Genomic DNA, 27,500 nt, shown 5'->3' with positions numbered 1-27,500 from the left:
CTTGAGGGAGTCTGCGGTCCTGTCCAAGGTCACATGGACAGGGCTGAAGCAGCTTCAGTCAGTCATTCAGCAAGGCTGGGTGAAGCACTTGCCTCTGCAAGTGCTTCATGTGAGCCCCAGCCAGGGCCACACTCCATCAATTAAACAGTGAGCATTTGTGAAGCACCTACTGTGTGCTCGGAGGGAAGGATTTATTAAGCACCTCCTGTGTACCAGGTACAATACTAACCGTTACTGAGAACAGGAAGAGAGACAGTCTCATCTCCATGGATCCCCTCCACTCCCATCCTTTCCCCCCCTCCCCTCTTCCCCCTCCCTTTTCCTCCCCACCCCTCCCCTCCTCTCTCCTCCCCTCTTTTCCCCTCCCCTCCTCTCCCCTCCCCACACTTCCCTCTCCTCTTCTCCCCTTCTCCTCCTCCCCTCCCCTCCCCCTCTCCAGGGTAAATGAGGGGCAATCTCAAGGGTAAGACAGGAGCATGAGGGGGGTGAGTGAGGCCCCCACCCACCAGCCAGGGGAGGGGTGTTGGGCCCCTGGCATTTAGGGGTCTCGCTGCAGCCTGTTTTCTCTGCCTCAGATACTACAATTGGACCACAGCAGCTCCCCTCCTTCTGGCCATGCAGGCCTTCCAGAAACCTTTGCCAAAGGTGAGCTTTAACATGGAACAAGCCGGGCTGGGGGTGGGGGCTACGGGGGTCTCCAGAGCTTCTCTCCTGAGTCACACACAGGCTTTTGGTTTGTTTCCCCCAAAGCCTCCAGCCTTTCCTCCCTGGTGCCCCAGGGTGCAAGAGGACTGTTTGGGGATTTGGGGGCACCCCCTGCTTCCACCCGTTCACCCCGTCATTCAGTGGCTCCTGGACAATCAGGGAGCACAGCCACCCCAGAGGGAGAGCCGTCCCTGCCCTTGGGGAGTTTCTGTTTTTTGGGGGAAGAGGGCTTACCACATGGACGTGATTCAACAGAAAGTCCCCTGCTTGGCTCTCAAAGCCCTTCACAAGCACCTGGCTGACCTCTCTTTCCAGCCTCAGTGGATGCTGTTCTCCATCCCTTCCTTCACCTTTCTGTCTCTTCCCCATGCATGACACTAATGTCCTGCCATCATGCCTTTGCCTGGAGCGCTGATGGGAAGCCCTTAATGATCATGACCCACCCCCACTGCCTGCCCCCCCCCCCAGCTGCCGGGGCTTCTCTCTCCAAAATGACCTTGTATTTATATATATGTACAGCTGTGGTTGTAGTTTGTCCCAGCAGAATGCCAGGCGCGGGACAGCTAGGTGGTGCAGTGGATAGAGCACCAGCCCTGGATTCAGGAGGACCTGAGTTCAAATGTGGCCTCAGACACATAACACTTACTAGCTGTGTGACCCTGGGCAAGTCACTTAACCCCATTGCCTAGCCAAAAAAAAAAAAAAAGCAAAAGAATGTAAGGCACTATTTCTTCCTGTATATTCTGAGAGTTAGCACTGTGTCTGGCACACAGTAGGTGCTTAATTTGATAACACAGTTATCAAATTTATTTTGGCACACAGTTGATAGATTGGGAAAATAAATTGTTATGACATGAGGAGGGAGAGGGTAGAAACAACTAAGAAGATTGGGAAGGCTTACTATAGGGCCTAGCAAGTGAGCAGAATCTTCACTTTAATCCAACAAGCATTTGTCAGGCACCCCCTGTGTACCAGGCAGAGTGCTAGGTATTGGGGAGACAAAGGCAAAAATAAAAACCACCCTTGCCCTCAAGGTGCTTGCATCTTATGATGGTGACAGCATATACCACATACAGCCAAAGGAAATACACAATCACTTCGGAGGGAGCTGGTAGCAGTGCGGGGAGGGGATCAGAAATCACAGGTAGGGCCAAAAGAAATCCTGTTTGGTCTCTCTCTTTCTCTGCCTCTGTGTGTCAGCCTCTCCCCCACACCCTTCAGTTTCTCTCTTCTTCTTTCTCACTCTCCCTATTCTGTTTCTTTCCCTCTGCTATGTCTGCTGTCTCTCTCCTTCTTCTTCTCTCTCTCTCTCTCTCTTCTTCTTCTTCTTCTTCTTCTTCTTCTTTCTTCTTCTTCTTCTTCTTCTCTTCTCTCTTTCTTCTTTCTCTTCTCTCTCCTCTCTTTTTCTTCTTCTCTTTCTTTTTCTTCTTCCTCTCTCCCTCTCCTTCTCCCTCTCTCTTCTCTCTTTTTTCTTCTCTTCTCTCTCCTCTCTTTTTCTTCTTCCCGTCTCTCTCTCTCTCTCTCTCTCTCATCTTTCTCCTCTCTCTCATCTCTGTCTCTTTTCTCTCTGTCTCTCATATTTCTCCTCACTTGCGTGTGAAGCTAACATTTCCCTCCTGCATTGGTCACCAGAACCCTAGAGATTTAAAGAATACTTACTGGGTAGAGGGAATGTCCGTCAGGTATTTTTTATAAAGAGATATTTGGTTGTTAGAAAGGAATTAGGAAATCATGGATGAATATTTAGTCATGTATTAAACATTAATTCCCATCAGGATAAACACCTCTCTTGTTTGCCTGTTGGGATCATTCTCTTTGTTCCCTGCTGACTTAGATGCTGCCCCTTCCCTGTTCCCCTCAGCTGGTGTCCTCTTCCTCAGTTTCTCTTGCTTCTCTTTTTGCCATACTATGTCACTCCCGCATGGATTGTAGTCATTTCTGGTTCTTACTTAAGTCTATCACCTGCCTGCTGGATTGTAAGCTCCTTGAGGACAGGGCCAGGTTTTCTTTTTTGTCTTTCTCCAGGGCCATAATACCAGGAATAACAGGTTCTCACTAAATCTTTCTAGTTTAATTAAACTGAGTTGAGTATAACATGTAATGTTAAAATTGAATGTCTCCTTGTTTCAGATTCAAAATTAAAATGAGCAGTTTTGTTAGGAAAAGAACAAATACTATCCATGCATCTTAGTGTCATTTGAAACAATTTCCTTCCTATACCTCCTGCTCAATTCCTCTGAATCTCATTTTGTCCAAAGTCTTTTTGAGAAGAACATTTGCAGTCAAAAGAGCCTCCTCCACTGTGGGGCCTGAGGGTGGAGATTCTGGTCCCTGCTCTGCTCTCACACTAATTAGTGTGAAGTTTTGGGCACTTACTTGGCTTTCCTTCGTGGGACCTTGGTTTTCCTCCTCTACACTGGGCTAGTGATGCTTTTACTGACTAGCCTACCCAATTGTTGCAAGCAGGTGGTTTATCCTGAAAACATTTAACCGTTCATTAATATGCTGCCTCGTCTACTAATTGCTGGTGGTTTCTAATATTTTCTTTATTGGTCTTTTCCCTTTTTTGTTTCCTTTTTTTTTTGTTCCTTCCTTTAACATTTTCTTAAGTATTCATGCTTAAGCTACCTTCATATAATTCTGGACACCATTAAGCTTTGCTTTTCTAAGATTTACAGCCCCCAGCCTGTACGTCCTGCTTCCTTTGGTTTCCATCATGTCACCTGTATGTTTTTTCGGTTTGCATGGAATGCTCTGTCCTTCCTTTTTGGTTCTGTTATTTATGTTCCATCCATTTGCAACAGGCCACGGTGGAGTCCATCGTGAGGGACAAGATGCCCCGGAAGGGAGGACGATGGTGGTTCTCATGGAGGGGACGGAACACAGTTAAAGAGGTAAGCAAGCCTGGAAAATCTGCAGCTGGCTCCCAGGTGAGGGGACTTTGGACCTCTGTCCCCAGGCTGTTGCCTTTGGCAGAGTGTGTTTGATCAAAAATAACCCCCCTTAGAAGGGATCTTAAATGTCTTCAAGTCCAATCCCTTATTTTACAGATTGGGAAGCTGAGGCCCAGAGAGAGGAATCAAGTCACTTTTCTAGGGTCAGATGGCTTGTAGATATCTGAAATAGAATTTGCACCAGGGTCCTTTATCTGAGGCACTGGTGAAAAATATTCAACAGCACAGGGGAAAAAGACAGATCTTTGTGGCGTTCTATTAGAGACTTCCTTCTGTGCTGACAGTGCCTCATTGATGATTTCTTACTGTAGATGGTCATTCATTCGTTTTGGGCTTGCTCACATCTGCCTCTCTTTGTCTCTTACTGCTCTCTCTAGTCAATCAGTCAATTAATAAACATTTACTAAGTGCCTGCTATGTGCCAGGCACCATGCTAAGTGCACTGTCACTCTGTCTTTTTCTCTCTGTCTCTCTCCACCCCCATAAGGATGGGAGAAACTTTCTCCAATGTTTTGCTGAAAATCCAGAGCTTGGGCATCCCTGGCATAGCCTCGGAGTGTCCAGAGCCAGCTGGAGCCTATGAAGGGTCTTCAGAAGACAGCCAAGAACAATAATTTCTCCCCCATTAGACTGTGAGCTCCTTGAGGGCAGGGACTGTCTTTTGCCTCTTTTTGTATCTCTAGCACTCAGCATGGTGCCTGGCACATAGTAGGTGCTTAATAAATGTTTATTGATTGACTAACTGAATAATTTCCATTTCTTTATGGTCCAGAGTTTGCAAAAGGGGTTTCTTTCCTTCCTGTGAGGTAGGCAGTGAAATGCACTTTGGTGTGATCTTCTGGTCCAGCCCCGCTTACAGTATCCTAGGCAAGTCGTCATAAAGCTTTTGCTTGAAGACCTCTAGAGACAGGGTGCTCACTAGCTTTCACTCACTCAACAACATTTATTGAGCACTTGGCATATACAAGGCACCGTGTTGGTCACTGGGAATCTAATAATAGTGCTTCTGCCCCCTGTGGATTGCGTTCTACTGGTAGGGAATCCACCATGTATACATATATAAATAAATAAAGGTAGTTTCAGGGAGGAGAGAGCCTTGCGAAGGAGGGGGGATCAGGAAAGGCTGGCTTTGGGAGTGAACATCAGAGCTGAGCCCAAAAAAATGCTAAGAAGTGGAGGTGACGAGAAAAGTTTTCTGCATTCAGGGCAGCTCATTCCAGAGCCCGGGGTGAGAACATGATGGGGAGAAATACGTCCGGAGAGGTCAGTGGGAGGCAGGTTTTCCAGGACGGACAGTAGGACAGACCTCTGAAGGGTTTTGAGCAGCGGGATCACAAGAAAGCTTCTCGTGACAGGTGGGTAAGAGGGGATGGAATGGGGAGAGGCCAGGAGCCGGCAGACTTCTTAGGAGGCTGAGAAGTAATCCAGGCGAGAGGTGATAGGCTGCAGGCTTGAAGTAGGGAGGAGACTGGGAGAGGTGAGAAAAGGACCTGTTTGAGAGATGGCATAAATGGAAGACTTGGCAGAGAGAAGAGATGGATTTGGGGGGGGGGAATTCAGTGACTTTGTGGGATGCCAATGCTTCGAGCTAAAGAGATGGATGGGGATCCCACAGTGGAGGCATAGGAGACATAGGCGGAGAACCAGGAGAAGCAGCATCTGGGAGCCAAGGGAAGAGAGTGTCCAAGAAGAGGGCCTGGCCAACACCGTCACAAGCTCCAGGGTGGCCGGGGAGGGCGAGGACCCAGAAGAGGGCACTGGCATGAGCCATGTGGGGATTGCTGCTAATCTGCGGAGAGCATTTGCAGTCAAGCCATGGCATCCCAAGTGAGTGGGAGGTGAGGGCACAGAGGCCTCGCCTAATGGGGGCCCTTTTCTTGGTGCAAGGAGCTGATGACTTGAGTGTGAGAAGGGATGTTTGTGGTGTCTGTGAGCACCCAGTTGGCTCAAAAGGAGAGTGGGCTGGTCCTGTAGTGAGCTTGAGAGGAAACAGATGCCCCAGTGTCCACCCACTACTTCAAGTCTCTGGCAGAGGCCTCCAGGATCCTCCCTTGAGGGTTTACAGAGAGAAAAGGGCAAGACCTATGCAAAGACAAAGGTATGAAAGGGCTGCAGTCTTCACTGGTGGGTATATGGGATCCACTGAAGGGTTATGTGTGCCACTTCCTATGACCTTTGCAAAGGAAGGAAGGAAGGAAGGAAGGAAAGATTTATTAATCACCTGCTATGTGCCAAGCACTATGCTCAATGCTACTTTTTCATTTGATCCTTACAATAAATAATAATAATGATGAAAACTGACATTTTTATAACACTTTACTATGTTCCAGGCACTGTGCTGAGTGCTTTGCAATTATTATCTTGTTTAATCCTCACAACAGGCCTGGGGAGGTAGCTGCTGTTATTATCACCATTTTACAGATGAGGAAACTGAGGCAAACAGCTGAAGTGACTTGCCCAGGGTTGCACAGCTAGTAAGTGTCTGAGGCTGGATTTGAATGCAGATCTTCCTGATTCCAGGCCTAGTGCTCTATCTACTGTGCCACCCGGCTGCTCATGTAGACAGGTTAGAATCTACTGCAAGTCACTTAATCTCTTTTGGGTAGACCTCATTTTCTTCATCTGTGAAATGAGGGGACTGGACCCAGTAACCTTGAATCTCTTGTCTAGTTTTAGATCTATGGCCCTAAGATTCTTTGGCCATTCCTGTGATACTTTCGTGGGGGTGTCGGAATAGGCAGAATCTCTTTAAAAAAGATAATTTTTCATTGGTGTCTTTTGTTTTGAAATCCCCTTGATTTCACCTGTGTGTCCCTCTCCCCTCAGAATAAAACTGGAGGGGCAGTTTTCTTGCAGCATGGATTAGGTTCCTCACACGTCATGGTGTTTTTATGGAAGGTTCACCTGTCCTTTATCTTCTCTTGTATAGACCAGCTCCCCTTTGGTCTAATGCAGTTTCACTCTTGTTTGTCACCCTTCTTCTAGGAAAGCAAGCCAGAGCAATGCTTGTCTGGAAAGGGTCTCATTATGGGGGAGCAGCCATCCAAGCTAAACATTGGAAGCAGGTATGACCTGAACTAACTTGGGATAGAGGTTAGGTTAGACCTTACCCAGCTTCAACATTAATGACAGTGGCCCTTTTCAGTGAGCTGATTTCACCCCTAATGATAAGGGACCAACTATTCTTCTGTCCATCACAGAAGCATCACACAGTTGTACATTTTCCTCTTGCCACTTAGTAGTCATATGATTTTGAACAATTTTTCTCCTTTTTGGGGCACCATTTTCTTTAACTGTGGAGTGAATATAATAACATTTGCCTCTCTGTCTCAGAGTTGATATTGATGCATTCATTCATTCATTCATCCATTCACTCCACATATCTATTTAACACCTGCTGTGTGTAGAGCCCTGTGCTTAGCCCTGGGTGCAGTGGGGTTGGGGTTGGGGTTGATGACCAATCTGTGAGACTTGGTCTATGAGACTGGTGGCGGGTGTGGCATAGGTACAGGGGACTATAACAACAACATTAACAATAGCTAACATTTCTATAGCATTTACTATGTGCCAGGCACAGTGCTAAGTGCTTTACAGAATAACTTTGGCAGGTAGGTGCTATTATTATCTCCATTTTACTGATGAGAAAACTGAGGCAGACAAAGGTTAAGTGACTTGTCCAGGGTTACACAGCTAATGTCAGAGACCAGATTTGAACTCAGGTCTTCCTGACTTCAGGCCTGGCACTCTATCCAGTATGCCACTTAGCTATAAGACACACTATTATTTGATGAGTGCACTTGAAAGTTCTATGTAAGAGCCAAAGAGGAATCACAGGCTTCCTGGAGGTGGGGGTAGGGATGGTATGTTTGAGTTGAGCTGTAAAGAATGTCAGGAATTTAATTGGTAAAGAGGGTTGGGGAGGCCATTGCCAGGGCAAGGAATAGAATGATTACAGGCACAGAGATGGGGGTACCCAGCCAGGAATCATCCAGTCTGCCTGGGGTATAAAGAGAGAAAGGAAATAGAGAAGGAAGATGGCGCCAAAGAAGAGGGCCTTGAGTGCCAAGCAAGGGAATGTGAGCTTGACTTGGTAGGCCACAAGGAGCCCTTGAAGAATTGCAAGCAGATCTCTCTATAAAGATGATTATTCTGGGAGGATTGGGAAGGAGAGAGGAGGAAGCCTCGTAGGGTGCTCTCAGAGCAATCAGGTTGGGTGGTGATGCCTGTTCGTATTGGGGCAGGCATGGTGGGAATAGTTAGGGAGACAGATGTGGGGATACCAGTAATGAAAATAACTTGTTTTTCTATAGCCCTTTATACATATGACCTCGTCTTAATTAAATTCAGTAAACCTTTATTAAGCACCTACTATGTGCTGAGCCCTGGGGGATACAAAGAGAAAAAAATGGAACAATCCCTGGCCTCCAGCTCTATGGGGGAGGTGGGGCAGGAATCAATCAGTCAATCCACAAACATGTTTTAATCCCCCCTGTGCCAACAATTGTAAGCCTAAGGAGACGGCCTGTCCGATGAGCTTACATTCTGCTGGTGGGGAGTCAACAGAAGGGTCTGCAGATAAATAAATGTAGTACACACACACAAACACACGTGTGTGTGTATATAAATTATATATACAGATATACACACACACAATAAATGCGAAGGTTGTTTTTGCGTGGGTGGGGCAGTAAAGGTCCATAAAGGCCTCAGGTAGGATGTGGCCTTTGTACTGCACCTTGAAAGGAGCTGGGGGTTACAAGAAACAGGTGAGTAAGGAGGACGTTCCAGTCTGTACAAAGGTCCAGCAGTGGGAGATGAGGAGCGTGATGCATGGCAGATTTCTGGGCTCAGTGGATCTTCAGAATAACCTTGTGTGAGGTGGGTGCTGTCATTGTCACCACTTTGCGGAGGAGGAAGCTGAGATTTGGAGAAGTCACACGGGTAGAAAGTGTCTGAGATAGGTTGCAAACACAGCTCTTTCTACCTCCGGATCCAGCCCTGTCCACTTTGTAGGGAGTACAATCACCAGAACTTGGTAACTGAGTGGCTCCAAGAGAGGGCAGAAAAGCCTGAAGAATAGGTTTGCTCCAAGTTGGAGGAGAAGGTCGTGTGTGTGTTTTGATCCTGCCTATCAATATTGGTGTCTTTGGCCACTGTGGTTCATTGATATGGGTCGGATGTGAGGATAACGCAGCCTGAAGATGATGAGGAGTCCCTTCCATGTTAAAAGATGGCAGGAGGAAGACGTGTAGTGAGAAGAGAAGGCCTTGACAGTCTGTGAGAGCAGTCTCCACCTGTTTGAATCGACTCTTGTCATCTGGAAGAGGCGTGACCTCCTTGGCCTCTGAGGGTGAAAAGTTACAGACGCAAAGTCTGGCTTCATGTCGGGAGAACCTGGCAGGAGTGGTGCAGGCAACCGTGGGAGTGGCACGAGTGGCCTTGGGAGTGGCTGCTTGTGCAGGACGCCCTCGTGGGGGTTCTGGGTCCAGGACAGGTCTCTGTCTGCCGTTTGGGGTCATCCGGGCAACCGGTCTTCTCCGCAAAGCGGAGAGAATTTGGAATTGATGCTATTTGGAAAACGCGTTAAGAGTCATGGTTTGTTCATCAAAGGGGCAGGGGGAGGGGGGCACTTAAGAGCTTTGTACTCAATGCAGCTGCTGCTGGCTCCTCGTCTCCTGCAGAAATGACAGGTTCCTGTAGCAGATTAAAAGAGGTGTTGGAGGCTTTCCCCGATTGCCTGGCTCGACTGACAGAACGCCCCCTGAAGTCCTGTAATTGAGCAAACAGCTCATCACCATCCAAATAAATTAAAATGCCATTTAAATGTGTACTGTGACAAGTTCAAACTTAGCTACTGTCAGGCGGAGAGTCTGAGACCAGAGATTTCCACACAGCAGGATTCTTCCTGAGGGCCGTGCCTGCTCGGTATACAGTAGGTGCTTAATGAATGCTTGTCGATCTATTGGTTGATCTTTAGGGGGTCTTGTGTCTAGAAGGCCTCTCAGAGGGCTTCTGGTCCAACTCTTCCCTGGCCAATGATACAGTTCAGTCCAGTAAACATTTGTTAATCACCTCTTGTGTGCACAACACCATGCACAACACCTAGATGTTGGGAAAGCTGCCAGGTTTATAGTAAGTGCTTCCTTCATGGAGCAAGGGCACAGACTCAGCTACTGTGATCCTACAAAACATGGGGTCATGGCTATGCTGGCAAGTGACCTCAGATGTCATCTGATCCAATTGAGGCCCAGAGAGGGGTAGTGGCTTTCCTAAAGTCACACAGCTGGGAAGAGGTCGAGCTGGGACTTGATCCAGGGGGACTGGGAAGGGACTTTCCAGAGTCACCCAGACCAACTCCCTCTTGTAGAGTTGAAGAGATTGTGGGCTTGAGGGGGAATGTGAGGTGGCTGAAGGATATGGAAGAGGCCAGGATTTGAACCTGGGTCCTCAGACTCCCAAGGCCCTGCGTGCCTGGGCCATGTGGCTTCTGCCTTAGCCGACGGCCGGCTGCACATCACCGCTTGTCAGCCTCCGTGTCTGTGTTTTCCCTCGCCCGGTTCTGTCGCAGACATGGCATCACGGGGCCTCGCCTCAAAAAACAGGAATGCAGGAGAACAGATGGCCGGAGCAGACGGCTTGCTCTGGCGTCCCAGGAGAGAGGCACCCATCCACCTGCCGCCAGCACCCCTCTCTGTCTGGCTTCCAAATGTTCCACCAGAACATCAGCTCCTGCTGCTGGATGAGGCCGAAGCGAGGCCTCCTGACTGGCCCATCCACTTGGCCATCGATGCTCTGTGGGACCGAGTGTCCCCTCAGATTGGAGCTAGGCTCTTGGACTGTTTCAGGCCTAGAGGGTCGTCCTCAGGGTTCATCCGTGCATTGACGTCGGGTACCGCTCAGTCTGCTCTGCACAGGGGAGACCATGTCACAGCCCCTGCCCTCCAGCAGCCGACATTCTACTGGGGAGATAGGCCAGTGCAAAGAAGAGGAATGAGCGGGCCCGTGGTGGGCTGGGCTGCCTTGGGAGGCCCGAGCTCCCTGTCCCTGGAGGGCGATCCCCTCGTGGGGGGTGCCATGGCGGGGAGGCTTGTCCAAGTCTGGGTTGGCCCCGATGGTCCCCGACGTCCCGTCCGCTCTGGCACTCGGTGCTGCATTGGGGTTTGTGGGGGAGAATGCTCGGGACGAGCCGCCTGGGTTCACATCCTGCTGCTTCCGTTTCCTAGCTGTGTGACCCTGGACAGATCCCTTCTCTCAGCCTCAGTGTTCTCATTTGTAAACTGTTTGAAAAAGTCTGTAAAGAAATAATAGCGCCTGCCTCTCAGAGCCGTAAGAATTCAGTGAAGCCCTCTGCAGACTTGAAGACCTGGATGTTAGCTGACCATGTCCTGTTGTTGGGCTTGAAGTGCACTAAGCCTGCAGGCTCTTCTGTAGATAGATTTCTGTCCTGTCTTGTACTTGTGAAGGTGGCTTGTTCGATCCAAGTGGGACAATTAGCGTCTATCCCCATTCATGTCCCTCTTATTGGCTTCAGCCCAAATGCCTTTGAAACCTTTGTGACCCTCTGACTGCCTCAGTTTTCTCATCTGTAAAATGGGGATAACAGCACCCCTGCCTCTCAGGGTGTGACCAAGGTGAAATACGTCGAGTGCTTGGGAAGCCTTAGCGTGCGGTATCAGTGTTGGCACATGTGTGCTGTAGCCACTGCTACTGTCGACTGACCAAGGCAGAACTTGAATGCGGGTCTTGTGGGCCCCCAGCCTGGCCCTGCCTTCCTCCCCTAGACACTCATCCTGTGCAGGGGCGCAGCTGCTTCAGAGGCCTCAGGGCCCCTTCTAGCCCTGACTTTCCACAGTTCTGGCTCTGGGAGGCCCAGAAAGCACTGGCCTGCCCTGGGTGGGGGGCTGGTCTTAATGACCTCTGGAGTCCCCAGGGCTTTCCATTCATTATTTAACTTTAGCACCCTCCCTGTCAGAGCCGTCCTGTCCCCTGGCTTGTTACAGGATTCTCTCAGCTTGAAAGGCATTGATGGGGGCAGTGAAGGTGGTCCTCCCCCTCCCCACTCTCACTCCCCTGGCCCACGAGTTATGCAGTGTTCTCTGGGAGCTCACCCCAAGGCCCTGCATAGCGGAGGCCTCCCGCTCCCGCCATCATGGGTGTCCGTGCCCCTCCAGGATGAAGGATGAGTCGTCCTCCAGCGACGAGGACTCTGTCACGGCCAAGCAGTCCAGCGCCAGCCTCCACACTCTGATGTCCAACGTGACCTACAAGAAGACGCTGCGCCTCACCTCGGACCAGCTCGTGAGTCTGCCCTCGTTTTCCTCTCCGTGTAGATGGTAAATAGCGGTAGTCATGCACGCACACCGTCCCCGACGGTCATTCTGGTGAGGCCTCGAGGGCCCCTCCAAAGCCTGTTGTGACGTGCAAAAAGGACATGCACAGGGTTACCAAGGAAAACGATTCTATGGAAGCCAACGAGCATTTATTGAGCTTCTACTGTGTGCGTGGCACTGGGCATCCAAAGAAAGCCAATAGGCAGTCCCACCCCTCCGGGAGTGCACACTAGAATGGGGAGGTGCACAAAACCAAATGTGGACAAACTTTACCCAGGAGAAGTAGGAAGTAATCCCCAGAGGGAAGACTCTAGAATAACGAGGGATTGGGAAAGGCTTCCTGTGGATCTGAAGGAGGCTGGGAATCCAGGAAGTGGAGATGAGGAGGGGACGTTCCAAGCCTGGGGGAGGGGAAGAGGAAAGGCTGGTGGGGGATGAGGAGTGGCTTGTGCTAGGGACAGCCGGGAGGACGGATAGAGGATCTCTCTGCTTGTCTGTCTGTCTGTCTGTCTAAATGTGAATTAATGGACCCCAAGTTAAGAATGAGAGAGAGAAAGAGAGAAGAGAAGATGGACACAGAGAGAGACAGACAGACAGAGAGGGGGGCAGGGACGGGAGTCAAAATTCCCTTGGAAGGACAGTTTGAGATCAGCTCACCCACACCCCTCCCTGGTATAGGAATATTCCCCTCTAGGAGACTTGAACACTTCCCTCCCCCCTGTCTGTGGCCCCCCCCTCAGTAGAAGTGGCCCCAGGGTCTTCGCTAGAAGCCTTCTGGTGATTGGGATCTCCCTGTCTGTCTCCCTGCCTCTGTCTCTTCCTCTCCCCTCCTTTCTGGTCTGTCTCTCTCTCTCTCTCATACACACACACACACACACACACACACACACACACCCATTCATCTTGTGGACAGCTTTGATTTCTATTAAATGCTTCTTACATATTCTGTTCTCAGAATGCCCTTCTAATGTCTGTGGGCCTCAGTTTCCTCATCTGCAAAATGGGGATTTGGACTCTGGTTTCTTCCTTCTCTGGTCCTGTAATTGAAGAGCATGGAAGCTTCCTCGAGGTTTCATTGCTTAAGAGCTAACATTTACATATTGCTTTTATTTGTAAATCAGTGTACCTGATAGCCCTGTGTTTGAATCTTGCCTCTAGAGTTTTTTAAAGTAAATTTTTCTTTTTTAGGCAATTGGGGTTAAGTCACTTGCCCAGGGTCATGCAGCTAGTAAGTGTCAACTGTTTGGTCTGAGGTCACATTTGAACTCAGGTCCTCCTGACTTCAGGGCCGGTGCTCTATCCACTGCGCCACCTAGCTGCCCCTGAAATAAATTTTATTGATAACTTGTTTTCAAGTCACTTGTGTTTCCTAATGTATCCCTCCCCCTTCTCCTCTCAGTGAGCTCTCCTTTTAACAAAAATAAGGTAGGTGCTATTATTATCCTCATTTTACAGATGAGGAAACTGAGGCAGGCAGAAGTTAAGTAATTTGCCACGAATCACAGAGGTCATAAGCACCTGAGACAGGATTTGAATGTGGGCCTTCTCGCTCAGTGTCTAAATTCTTAGCTCAGGGTCTGGTACACAGTAGGCCCTTAATAAATGCTTGTGGGATGATTGATTGACTGACTGATTGATTGATTGATAACCATACCCTTGGTGTTTTTCAGAAAAGCTTGAAGTTGAAGAACGGTCCCAACGATGTGGTTTTCAGCGTTACCACCCAGTACCAGGGCACCTGCCGCTGTGAAGGCACCATCTACCTCTGGGACTGGGATGACAAAGTGGTCATTTCTGACATCGATGGAACCATCACACGGTACGTCCACCCAGTGACGTGCTTGCCTCCCTGAGGTAGGGCGCAGGGGCTGCCCTTCTCTGTCAGTGTTTCCTGGTGATTTGGCACAATGATTTCTTGAAGGAGCCCCGATTCAGAGGTGCTTGCACAGTCTGGCTGCCGGCTGCTCCCTCTCAGGGCATTAATGGGTGCGCCCTGCTTGGAGCACGGTGTCCATTTGATCACGTTAGCCTTATGGCCAGAAGGAGAATTGCCTGGCTGAGTAAGGGGATGGGATCTTGGTTACCTGTGCTCGAGGGGCAGGAAGCCTTGCCAGGGCGAGTGACCATTGGACAGCATACCTCCTTCCCCTTTCACCTCTTCCTTGACTCTCTCATTCCTCTCTTCCCTTAGATCTGACACGTTAGGGCACATCTTGCCTACGCTTGGCAAGGATTGGACGCACCAAGGGATTGCAAAGCTCTATCATAAAGTCAGCCAGTAAGTGTTCAAGCATTGGTCCTTTTCCCTTTACCCCTCCTTGGTGTCAGCATGCCTGCAGTGCTGATGCCCTATGTGTGATGTCTGTCTTAAAAAAATTAAATTAAAATGTTTTTTTCCCACTTAATAGTCATTTATTTTCTTTTCCACAATGAAAAAAGAAAAACAAAACAAAAAACCTCTTGTCCTAACGATGGGTATGTTGCCTTTTGACCATACAATGTTCCTTCTGGCTGGGAAAGATTCTGAGGTTCTGTGATGACTCTCCCTGCCCGGAGGCCCCACCCTGCCTGGGCTGTGCCCGGCTGGCCATCCACATCCTGCCTGGGTGCCCAACTTTCCATGTTCTTGTGAAGGTCAGGGCTTTCTGCCCTGATTCCTAGGTCTTCAGCCGGGCTGGGGCTTTCTCCCGTGCCTGGCCTGAGGCTGTGCCCAGATCGGCTGCTAGTCAGTGTCTGAGGATAGGCCTTGGCCGTTCTTGGCATGTCAGACCTGGGAGGGGCCTTAGAACGGAGAGCTGGGGTCGCTAGCCTCAGTTTGCTCCCCACGGGGATGAAAATGGCCCCTCCCTCCCAGGGATGTCGTGAGAGCCAGCAGAGAACACGGAAGTGCTCTTTAAGTGCCCCGTGTTGTGATTCTGAGCTGCAAGGCTCTGGGAGCAAAGATCCTCAGGGGAGAGCTGATTGTTAAATGTCCAGTGTGAGCATTTAGGCCTCAGAAATGGGAAGATGCGGTGAATCAAAGGACTGACATTGTGTGGCTGACTTCAAGATTGAGAAAGGGTGAATGATGCTGATTAAGCCTAAAAGTGCTGTTGATAGATATTTTTTTTTCCTGAGATCCCCCCCGCCCCCATGCCCTCTGGCTCTACCTCCTAGTCACTTTGCCTTTGTGGTAGGTGTTTAATAAACAGTGTTTTGAACTGAATTGACCCAGGGATGTTGGAACTGGATGGGGCCTTAGAATATAAACCATGAAAGCTTAGAGACCGTAGACATCCCCTGATCTACTCCCTTTATCTTTTTTTTTTCTGTGAGGCAGTTGGGGTTAAGTGACTGGCCCACGGCCACAGAGCTAGTGAGTGTCAAGTGTTTGAGGCCAGATTTGAACTCGGGTCCTCTTGACTCCAGGGCTGGTGCTCTATCCACTGCGTCACCTAGCTGCCCCTCTGCTGCCTTTATCTCCTTGGGGAGGAAAGTGAGGCCCAGAGAGAGTGACTGGGCTGAGCTCAGGAGAGTCCTGGGGTCGAGCTGGGAATAGGCCCGGACCCCTCGGTGTCTAGCTCAGGTCCTGCCCTCTGACCGGGCCATTCCCTACGCCCAGCATGCTCTCTGCTCCAGGGACCAGAGGGAGCCCAAGGATTTCCTTCCCTTCTTCTTTGATCTGTGCTGGTCATCTGGGTGACTGCTGTGTGCTGCTGGCTGAGTGACCCTGGCAGTCACGTAAGCCCTGGCTTCCTCATCTGTGAAATGGGGGCAGCCAGGAGGACGCAAGGTGCTTTCAAAGCTTAGGCACTCAGAAACCTCAGCTGTTATTGCTAGGGGCCTTGATTTATTTGCCACGGACGTGGGTAGGTATGGTGTGTTTGATTATTTCTCATCTCTGCATGTCTCACATCTCCACATGAGGTGGTGACCCCAGGAGGGACTGCGCCTGGTCCTGACTTCGTTCTCACCCATTCCCCAGGCTCTGCACGCAGTAGGTGCACACACATGCTCGTTAATAAGCGCTGTGCTTTCTGGGGATTTTGTCAAGGAGCCTTCTCTGCTGCCCCCACCCCTTCCCTTTTCATTAGCCCGGGAGAGGCAGCCGGGCTCCGGGGGAGTGGGAGCTGAGCCATGGTGGCTGTCCCAGGGTGGGGGTCATGGATGTGACCGCTCGGTTCTTCTCTCGCCCTCCTGCAGAAACGGCTACAAGTTCCTCTACTGCTCTGCGAGGGCCATCGGGATGGCGGACATGACGCGGGGCTACCTGCACTGGGTGAATGAGCGGGGGACCGTGCTGCCCCAGGGCCCGCTGCTGCTCAGCCCCAGCAGCCTCTTCTCCGCCTTGCACAGGTAGGAAGGAGCCCCTGGCATCTTGCGTGTGCACTACGTGATTTAGGGCTCCAGAGTGGGGGAGGCCTCCCTGAAGAAGGCCCCAGGAGGACACGAGAACCATGTGGAGCTGGAGGAGTGTATGTGGGGGGCTTAGTGCGAAACCTTGGCTTCCCAGCACCCCTCTGCCTCTCCTTCTAGGATCTGTGTTCGAGTCTTGGCTCTATCATTGCCCACAAAGCTTTTAGGGGGCTCAGAATAGAATGGGGGTGCTTGGGATCCTTGATGTCCTTGCATATAGAGGTGCCGTGATTGAGTGTTCTGGGGGCAGATTTCAGTTCAGTGAGAGAATGTTGGCCCTGGGGTGAGAAGACCTGGGCTTGAATCCTGGCTCTGGGCCTCAGTTTCCCCATCTGTAAGATGAACAAGTTGTGCTAGAGGAAGCTCAAGTTTCCTTCCAGCTCTGGTTGGGCTGCTCTAGGAGGTTCTGGGGGCTCTGCCCTGAGGCTGCAGTGGCTTTGAGCTGCCTTCATCCTTGGCTGGGAGAGCTAGGTGATGATTGTCTTTTATTTATTTTTTAAAAATTTTAAATTTATGCTTAATTAATTAACTTATTTTTAGTTTTCAACATTCACTTCCATAATCTTTAGAGTTTTAAATTTTCTCCCTCCCCACCTCCCTCCCTCCCTCCTCAAGACGGCATGCAATCTCTACATATACATTCCTATGAAACATATTTTCACATTACTTGTGTTGTAAAGAATTAGAACCAATAGGAGGAATCACAAGAAAGAAGAAACAAAACAGAAAAAAAAGAGCAGATAGTATGCTTTGATCTGCATTCAGACTCCATAGTTCTTTCTCTGGATGTGGATAGCCTTTTCCATCGATGAGACCTTTGGAAATCCTTGCATTGCTGAGAAGATCTAAGTCTATCAATGTTAGTGATTACACAATGTGGCTGTTACTGTGTACGACGTTCTCCTGGTTCTGCTCACTTCACTCAGCATCAGTCCATACACGCCTTTCCAGGTTTTTCTGAGTCCACCTGTTCATCATTTCTTATAGCACAATAGTATTCCATTACATTCATAGACCACAACTTGTTCAGTCATTCCCAAATTGATGGGTATCCTCTCAATTTCAGTTCTTTGCCACCACAGAAAGAGCTGCTATAAATATTTTTGTACATGTGGGTCATTTTCCCATTTGTATGATCTCTCTGGAATATAGCCCTAGAAGTGCTATTGCTGGGTCAAAGGGTATTCACACTTTTATAGCTCTTTGGGCATAGTTCCAAATTGCTCTCCAAAGTGGTTGGATTAGTTCACAACTCTGCCAACACTGCATTAGTGTTCCAGTTTTCCCACATCTTCTCTAACATTTATAATTTTCCTGTTTTGTCATGTTGGCCATTCTAATAGGTGTGATGTGGTACCTCAGAATTGTTTTGATTTGCATTTCTCTAATCAGTAGTGATTTGGAACATTTTTTCGTATGACTATAGATGCCTTTAATTTCTTCATCTGAGAACTGTCTTTTCATATCCTTTGACCATTTATCAATTGGGGAATGACTTGTATTCTCATAGATTTGACTTTTGTTCTCTGTGCATTTTAGAAATGAGGCCCTTATCAGAGACACTGGTTGTAAAATCTTTCCTAGTTTTTTGCTTCCCTCCTAATCTTGGTTGCATTGGCTTTGTTTGTGCAAAAACTTTTCAATTTAATATAATCAAAATTATCTATTTTGCATTTCATACTGTTCTCTGTCTCTTGTTTGGTCATAAATTCTTCTGTTCTACATAAATCTGACAGGTAAACTATTCCTTGCTCTCCCAGTTTGCCTATAGTATCAGCCTTTATCTCTAAACTGAGTAACCTTTTTTTCTTTATTTTAGTATAGGGTGTAAGATTTTGGTCTATGCCTAGTTTCTGCTGTACCATTTTCCAGTTTTCCCAGCAGTTTTTGCTAAATAATGAGTTCTTAGCCCAGAAGCTGGGGTCTTTGGGTTTATTAAATAATAGATTCCTATAGTCGTTGACTACTGTGTCTTGCATACCTAACCTATTCCACTGATGCACCACTATTTCTTAGCCAGTACCAAGCAGTTTTGATGATTGCTGCTTTAAATACAATTTAACATCTGGACCAGCTAGGCCACCTTCCCCTGCATTTCTTTTCATTAGTTCCCTTGATATTCTGGACCTTTTGTTCTTCCAGATAAATCTTGTTATTATTTTTTCTAACTCTATAAAATAATTTTTGGTAGTTTGATTTGCATGGTGCTGAATAAGTAAATTAGCTTAGGTAGAATTGTCATTTTTATTATATTAGCTCGGCCTACCCATGAGCAGCTGATGTTTTTCCAATTATTTAGATAGATGATTGTTTTTTTAAAGGGGGATTGTCTCTTTCATGCCCTTCAGAGGTCAGAGGGACCCCGACAGCCAGAGCTGAAAGGGAATCTCCCATTGTCATAGAGCTGAAGACTGGCCCCAGACCCTCTATCATGCTCCTTGCCTTCTCCCTGCAAAGCTGCCTCGGCTCTGAGTGGGGATGCTGTGGGGGCCTGGCGGCTCCATGTTCCTGGGAAGGGCTGGCTCTGCATGGCTCCACCTGGCCCCATGTTGTGGAGACCCTTCCCCCGCCCCGCTGAAATGGCCCTGTCTGTCTCTCCCTTTCCTTCTCCCTCCCCCACCCCTTCCTTCTCTTCTCTCTTTCTCTTTCTCACCTCTCTCCTCCTCCCTCCCTCCTTTTCCCTTCCCCCTCTCTTTCTCTGTCTCTGTCTCTCTCCCTCTCTTTCTTTCTCTGTCTCTCTCTGTCTCTGCCTTTGTTTCTTTCTGTCTCTCTGTCTCTCTCTGTTTCTTCGTCTCTTCCTCTCCCTCTCTTTCTCTCTCTCTCTCACACACACACACACACACACACACACACACACACAAGCACACACACCACTCCCCCCCAGTGCTTCCTAGTTGTCTTTCTCTGTGTGCATAAGTGTCAGTCCAGAATCCCTGCTGGGCTGCAAACATGCATGGACCCCCCCCCCGCCCCGGTCCCCGGGGGCCGCCCTTGCTGCTGAGGCTCCCTGGCTTTCTGCTGCTGCGTTCCTTGCTCCAGTGCCAGAGCCCAAATGACGAGGACATACTTCAGAGGAGAAGACGCTTCCTCTGGTCTGGGCATCTTCTCCCAGACCCAAGAGCCATAGTGGCTGGTAAACTGAATGAGAAATCCAGGTCTTATCAGTGCGGTTGGCTGCAGCCTTCTGTGGATGGTCTGCAAGGATTCCTTTGGCCTAGAAATCCCATGAAACGAGGTGCTGTGTGCCCTCCCACTAGGCATACCAAGGGGTGCTCGACACAGCCCCTTGAGGTCTTCAGAGTACTGTAAGGGCCCGAGGAGGTAGGCATTATAGTCCCCATTTCATTGATTGGGAGACTGAGGCTCAGATGTGCGAGATCTGAACCCATCTTCCAGACTCCAAGTCCAGCAGTGGCTGAAGGACACCTCTTTCCCCTCATGAAATACCTTTAAGAAAGTTTTTTTTTTGGTTTTTAAAAAAAATTTTAATGTAGTGAGCTTGCTCAGAAATTTGAGTCAGATTCTTCCCACTGATTAAAGCATTATCTAGTTTTTTTTTGCACTCAGTAGTATTTTATTTCAAAAATATTTTTGAGTAAAATGTGTATGTGTATATGTGCCTTATTTTTTTAGTCATCTTCATTTCTGCAGAGCTCCTTCTTCCCCTCTCAACTCTGAGAGCCTTTCTTCATCTAGGAGAAGGCCTTGCTCCTGTCATTTCCTCGGTCTGGGGAATTCCCTTTGGAGGGTGCTCCCTCCAACCATGCAGGCTTGGTCACTAGACTAATACATGTCAGGAATTGAACCCAGGTCTTCCGGTCCCTGAGCCAACGTTGTATCCCTCAGGCCAAGCTTCGTCTCAGCACATAGTTACCAAGGAAGGATAATTGGTTCATCCAAACCAGCCAACATTAATAATTTCTGACTGTAGACAGTATTCTACATCATAACCCTCACTTCCTAAAAGTACTCCTTAATAACTAGAGTTGTCCTAGAGGGGAGTGGGGCTGTCTTGGAAGAACTGTAAGCTCCCTAAGGGCAGGCACTGCCTCTTTTTGTATCCCCGACACACTGTAGGTGCTTAATATGTATTTATTGAATTGAACTGAATTGGTGGTGAGCTCTGGGTCTGTAGTAGAGGGGATGGGGGTTGGGCGAGATGGCTGCGGAGGCCCCTACCTGCCCTGACTTTTGGGGATGTTGTGTCCCCCTCCTGTTAGATGGTAAGCTCCGTGAGGGCAGGAGGTCCTTGCACCCCCAGAGGCAAGCCCAGCGTCCCGTGCATAGAAAACGCTTCATCCCCCTTGGTTGTTGTCGAGGGCTGTTCCCTGTGTGGGGCCCGGAGCTTGTCCAGACCAGACACCTCCATCGGGATGCTGGTTTCCCAGCGAGTGGCCAATGTGCTACTTTGGAACTGATGGCTCTTCATTACGATTTTCTCTTCACAGAGAGGTCATTGAAAAGAAGCCTGAGAAATTTAAAGTTCAGTGTTTGACGGACATCAAAAACCTGTTTCTTCCAAACACGGATCCCTTCTATGCTGCCTTCGGAAACCGGCCTGCGGTGAGCATTCAGAGCAGAGTGGCCATTACAATGAGACTGTCTTCTTGGGAACGGCATAGGGTGGGGAGGGGGTGCGAGGCTCTTGGCCACGGGCAGTAAGCGTCCGAGCTAGGATTTGAACCCAGGTCTCTGCAAAATGTTTTTCTGTGTCAACATCTCAGTGAGAGGGACCTGGAAGAGATGGGTGAGTGGGAGCTGGAAAAGGCAGGGCTGGGCTCAGGAAAGTGGCAGAGTTCTGGGGATGGTTCCAGACCCTCCAGCTGCCCGCGCAGCCAGGCGGTGGGCAAGGGAACTGTTTTGTCTTCAGGCAGGGAGCTGCCTGCCAGCAGGGACCGTTTTTGCCTTTCTTTGTATGCCCCACCCTTAGCACCGTGCCTGCCACATAGTAGGTACATCATGACTGCTGGTTGACAGTCAGAGTGGAGTTTATTTCCTTGTCTGATGAGATTTTCGTTGACCTTGAACTCATGCTTTAGGACGTTTACTCTTACAAGCAAGTGGGCGTGACCTTGAATCGAATATTTACCGTCAACCCCAAAGGAGAACTAGTACAAGAACACGCCAAGACTAACATCTCGTCGTGAGTATTGCTTCTGGGGGGAGAGAATGTGGGGCATTTAACCCCCATTCCTGTGAGTCTGCCCCTAATTGTTCTGGTGAATCTGAGCTAGGGGAGCTGCCCGTTAACCAAGAATGTGGGCACTGGATGGGGGGACCTCAGGACAGGGAACATTGGCACCTGGAGAGGAGAGGCTAGAGCCTCAAATGTCAGCTCCAAACTTGGTGGAAGAGGAGGAACAGGGGGGTGCTGGCCATGGTCCTGAGCCAAGGGAGAGTGAAAGGGGAGCCTGCAGAGGAGGGTGGCCAGGATGGAAGGAGGGGGCCTTGGCTAGCCTGGACACCCAGGAGGACAGTGTCATTGGACCAAGGACCGAGAAGCTCACGGAGGGCAGTCAGGTGTGGGGATGCTGGGATAGTAGGAAGGATTTAAAAGCCCCAGCAGAGCATTTTGTTTGATCCTGGAGGTCCTAGAGCGTCCCTGGAGCTGTTGAGGAGGGCGTCCCAGGGTCCACCAGTGTTTGGGTAGCCCTAAATTGGGGGAAGGTTTTCTTCCTGATGAGTCACAACCTGCCTAGCCTCCCTTGCTGCCATCTTCCTAGCTCTGCGCTCTGGGGCCAAGCACAGGTTTAATACGTGAAGACGGTTATTGCTTCTCTGCTAAGTCTTTTCCAGGTTAAACTGGCTCACCATTGTGCTCCTCACCATGCCCTCCTTAAAATGGGGCGCCCAGATGGAATCTGTTCAGGGTAGAGCAGAGGAAGCGATAAGGAGATAATGCCCATGGTCCCTGCCCCTCCAGGTGCTTCTGGTCTGGTGTGGGTCATAGGAGGAGATGTGTATCCTAATTGGCTTTCTAAGAGGGATACTGAGGCCCAAGAGAGTAGATGAAGATGCTGACCTCCTGGGGGATGGGACTTACTCTTGGCCATGGAACTAGTTAGTGGCAGACAGGGTGAGGGCTGGGCTCTTCCCCCATGTTTCTGGCTCTGGGGTTGTCAGCATCACTGGACCACAGCTCCTGCTTCCAGCCCAGCACCCACAGGCATCATCTGAGGAGTCAGCTCCCGTGGAGGAGGGAGGGGGCTGATGGTGATCCCCACCCACTGCCCCCCATAGGGCAGCTGGGTCAGCCTGGCTAAAGCAGTAGGATGCCATGAGGGAGAGCCAGGAGTCAGCATGTGTCGAGCAGGTCAGACCTGGGCCGCCATCTTCCCTCTGGCTGGGACCCTGAACCTGAGAGCCGGAAACAGCAATGCTTCCAGCCCCGTGCCCACAAGCATCATCTTGGGAAGCAGCCTGGTGACAGCTTCTGCTGGGGCTGCAGCCACAGCTGTGGAAGACCCAGAAAGGAAGGTACCTGCCACTGGAGAAAGCCCTGGGCCACGCCTGGCGGGGCCGCATCAGGAACAGGCAGATTTTACCCGTGGAGATGACACTGAAGAGGAGGCCTGACCATCTGCTTTGCTCCTGAAGACCACAGGACCTTGACTGGTAGCCAAAACCCTCCAGAGGGGCTGTCTCCCATTAGAGTGGGAACCCCTGGGAAGCAAGGAGTGCCTGGCTTTTTTACTCTTTGGACCCAGCACTTAGCACGGTGCTCTTTACATAGGGAGCCCTTCATGTGCATTCAATCATTCATCCATCCATCCATCCATTGATTTTTCTTTGCATCCCTGACAATACTGAACACAGTCTTTCTTGATTAAGAGAGAGGCCATGTGGCATTGTAAAGATCGGCTGGCCATGGGTTTGGGAAAGCCAACTTCCGAGTCCTGCCTGTGACCTTTGGACTAGGTACTGTGAACAAGTCACCAAGTCTGAGCCTCAGGTTACTGAGAGGAGAAATCATGGGCCAGTTGGAGATCTGCACTGGAGGAGGGGATGTCCACACTGGAAGTTCCCAATATGAAAGAAATCATGGGACCCAATAGCCCCACACTCCCCTCCCCCCAAAAAGAAAAGAAATGGGGAAAACCCTACCTTATAAGGTTGCTCTAAGGCATAGATGTGATGAAGGTTGTAAAGCACTCTGGGAACCTTAAAACACATGTAAATATCTGCTCTTTTGTGAATGGATTTCAGAATAATTCTATGATTAATTCCTTCAAGTGAGATCTGGTGACCTGGTCCCTTCCTAGGAGCTCCGTTCCTTTGTCTGTAGAAGGAGGAGGGGGGACTCCCTGATCTGGAAGGCCCTTCTGCCTTTTGAAATGCACGGTGCTGGAAATGAGCCGTTCATGTTCAGGGTGTTGGGGTGGAAGATAATGGTGATCTTGGTATAGCTCCTGCTGATGTTTGCTCAGCATTTGAAGGTTTGAAAAACCTTCCACTTTGGAACACTTTGAATGTGAGCTCTTACTAGGCCTGTGAGGTAGGCCCACCTGGTGCAGTGAGCCCCAGGTTACAGATAAGGAAACTGTATCCAGAGGGGGAGAGCCCCTCTGCTGAGGTCTCCTAGAAAGGGCCAGGGGTAGGATTTGAACTCAGATCTCCAAGCCCAGCATTCTTGGGACAGTGAGCACCGTGCCTGACGTATTCTCTGCTATTCAAGCCTGACTTCACCTAAGGTTCTCTGATTCTGTGATCAGTTGGGTAATTGAGGGTAGGTGGTGGCTCAGTGGATGGAGTGCAAGATTTGGACCCCGGGAAAGACCTGAGTTCAAATCCAACCTCAGATTGTTACTAGATGTGTGGCCTCATTTTTTATCACCTCTCACTCAGCCTCAGTTTCCTCATCTGTAAAATGGGGATGAAATAGCATCTGCCTCCCAGGGTGGTTGTGAGACGTGTAAAGCGCCTGAGGTGTTTTTACCGTTGTCATTAATTCATGTTCATCGTCATGTGGTGATGACTGACCTGTCTGCTTTCTTTCCAGTTACGTGAGACTCTGTGAGGTGGTTGACCACGTTTTCCCATTACTGAAAAGAAGCCATTCTTCAGACTTCCCTTGTTCGGACACTTTCAGTAACTTCACTTTTTGGAGAGAGCCCTTACCCCCTTTTGAAAATCAGGATATCCATTCAGCCTCTGCTAACACGCACTGACAGCCTTGTGACATCAATGCAAAGGACTGGCTAACCTCCGATTAAAGGATAGGCTTTGTGAAGAGTTCAGTTGGAACTTGGGGCATTGTATCCATTTGCTCAAAAAAATTTAGAAATGTTTTATTCTCCCTCCCCACCTGAACTCCCCCAGCTTCCCCTTGAAACAACATTTCTAAGTAACTTACGAAAAGTCTGTTTTAAGAGTTGGGGGATCGTTGCTTCATTCACTGTGGAGAAAGGCTTCCTTGTTGGTTGGTTCCGTCCAGGGACAAGGGCACAGTGTAATAGCCCACCGTGGCCACCATTGGTCTTTGCACTATGCGGGCTCAGAAAACCGAAGTAGGACTTGCTAGAAGGTTTGCTGGTTTTTTTTTTGTTTTGATGCAGACCTCAATATTACTCAGCAAAATCAAAAATGTGCCGTGCCTGTGAAAAGTGGGCAAAACATTTCCGAGCAGCGTGGATCCCATGCGGCTTATTTCTGAGCCAAAAGAGATCTCACCACCTTGGAAGAGTGGCGTCAGAGGGAAGAGGCCTCTTCTAAGGGAGTCCTACCCCACTGCTGGGAAAGGGCATTTACTTCATGAAGTTCTCTCTGTTGTATTTTTACGTTCTCTGGAGCTGAATTTTGGTTGCGTCTTTTCACATGGTTCTAATCTCTGGGTGTCGGTGAAAAGTTCTCCGTGCTTGTACTCTGTGAAAGATACCCTGATTCCTCCTTATCCATAATACTTAGCTATGTACTTGGCGTATTTATTTTTCTTCCTCCTGCCCCCATGCTCTACCCTCCCTGGAGACCACCCACTTCTGAGAGGGTTCCACTTTAGTGCTGTGGAGATGAAGCTCCTTTTGGAATATGTCCATTGTGGGTGCCAGTGCCCTCTGAATGTCATGAGACACATAGTGGTCTTGGGGGCTGAGGTTTTCAGGCCATTGTCATGGCTCATTTTACCGGTGATCACCGTGTGCAATATTTCCCTTGTTAACATCATTCTCCTCAGCACACGGGGTAACCGAGGCCCTTGGGAAAAGGGCCGGTACCAAAAACGTGGCCTTGAGCTGAATGTGTGCCAAAGGAGGGTGACGGTCGTTTTCTACTTTGTTTGAAGTCTTTCGAAGAGAACATTAAACTGCATTCTTTGTAGGTGTGGCTGATGGCGTCTTCTACTCCTCATTGTATTCATGTATAAACATGCTGGCTTGATTTCTTCTGTAGTCATTTGGATGGTGAGCATCCGAATTCATCAATAATAATTTTATTTTTTAAAAAAGAAAAAGCTGCTCAGCCATTGTTCAGTTTCCCATCTAAAGAGCCATAGCCTGTAGAATTTCACAGCAACGCATCTTGTCTTAAAGTCTTCCTCTCCCCCTCAATTATAGGGCCCCATGGATGAACAGTTGGTTAAAATCAGATCCTGTTTCAGATCTGGGTTTCTTTGATCGTGGCAGGGAGGTGGCCATTCCTTCTCAGGACCAGTATTCATCCGGCTGGCTCATGGGGAAGAGATTTTGGGAAATGGAAGCCTGCCTTGGTGATGAGACCGAGCTTCCTATTTTTGAGGATGTATATTTTTTTTAAAGAAAGTCTTACTTGTGTAGCTGGGAATGCTTTCCTATTTCAATTGCACTATCAGACAACTGAGAGAAACCTGGGAATGGTTTAATGAAGTCTTTATTCTTTCTGTGAAAGAAAGTCCATAGATACTCCTTCACTCTGGTGATTTCTCTCCCAGAAAGAACCCTTTTTTTCCTACCGTGAGTGGTTTGTATAGACACCCAGGTCCGCACAAACATACAGGCGTCTGCATTTGTTGTATTTACCAAATGCACAGACAAACACAGGCGGGCTTAGCTCCTGGTTCTGCATTCGCCCCTGTTGGGTTTGTAAGACCTTCTGAAGTGCACCCGGGCTTCTGGACCATGGGATGGTGGGGAGAAGTTTCAAGGGCAGGTAAGAATCATCCAACCTTGGGGGCAAGAAGAGCTCATCCCAGCTCCTTCATGCCTTACCTCCAAGAGTCACTTTGTCAGGGTTCAACCTGTATCACTCCCATTTAGAGTGGTGTTCAAGGACATGGCACTTTGGGTGGTCCACATGGATGTGGCATATTACCCTTGCCAACTAGGCAAATATGATTAATATGGAAGGTTTTTCATGTTTAAGATAAGGACTTGGGCACTTAGGAACAATTATAATGATAGCTAACGTTCAAGTTACATTGATACTTTAGAAAATGAGAATGTGTGTATTATATACATATATTACAATATGTAACAAATATACACATTTTGTAACAGGCACACATGTATATATGCATACGCACATGCATATGTACACATCTACACATGTCATTGTAAATGCATGCATATACGTATGGTGTGCATATACATGTAATACATCCACACACATCTGTATACATCCACATTTATATATGTGTATAGTCCACACATGAATGTATGTTTCAGTGCGTGTCCATGCCTGTAAGCAGGTAAAATGGTAACTGTGACACTACCCTGCCATGGTGGATTTGAACAAGCATTTCCACATCACCCCAAGGAATGTGATTTTCTGATTTGAAGCACAAAGTCAACAAAACAGTCATCGCAGATGAGGAAGAATACAACACTCGCTATGTTGACCACACGGTTCCATTGGCGTGAAAGGATTCCGTCTTCCAGAGAGGCAGGTCTTTCCCCGTGGGCCCAGTGTCCCATGCCCAGGTCTATGTATGTCCGGTATTTGCACTGTGTGTCTGCAGTGGTGTGGCGATAAGCCAAATCATTGTCATGCTTCATTTTGTTGTGCTGGATGCAAATTCAGAAAACTTATTTACAATAAATAAGAGTGATGGAGGAAGCTGTGGGAATTCAAGTCTGTTGGATTTTTAAACCATTTGTGAACAGTTCTTGGTGATTTTCCCAGTGGCAGTGTGGCTCGGTGGTTAGAG

The 27,500-nt window shown here is 48.9% G+C and overlaps 1 protein-coding gene across 1 annotated transcript in view; it reads left to right on the top strand.

The window, feature by feature from the left end:
• The window catches only part of LPIN1 (lipin 1), a 152,467-nt gene extending 125,058 nt beyond the window's left edge, over positions 1-27,409 (top strand). Inside the window, 10 exon segments of the mRNA XM_021007716.2 lie at positions 576-645; positions 3,510-3,599; positions 6,645-6,724; positions 11,831-11,957; positions 13,660-13,808; positions 14,181-14,267; positions 16,172-16,324; positions 20,833-20,947; positions 21,424-21,527; positions 24,384-27,409. Coding sequence (XP_020863375.2) covers positions 576-645; positions 3,510-3,599; positions 6,645-6,724; positions 11,831-11,957; positions 13,660-13,808; positions 14,181-14,267; positions 16,172-16,324; positions 20,833-20,947; positions 21,424-21,527; positions 24,384-24,552 — 1,144 coding nt within the window. The 3' untranslated portion in view covers positions 24,553-27,409.
• The last annotated feature ends 91 nt before the right edge of the window (positions 27,410-27,500 follow it).

Source organism: Phascolarctos cinereus, unplaced genomic scaffold, assembly GCF_003287225.1.
Source record: "Phascolarctos cinereus isolate Bilbo 61053 unplaced genomic scaffold, phaCin_HiC Scaffold_2;HRSCAF=192, whole genome shotgun sequence".
NCBI lineage: Eukaryota > Metazoa > Chordata > Mammalia > Diprotodontia > Phascolarctidae > Phascolarctos > Phascolarctos cinereus.
The sequence above is the reverse complement of the archived record's forward strand: the minus strand, read 5'-3'. Positions and strand labels throughout refer to the sequence as shown.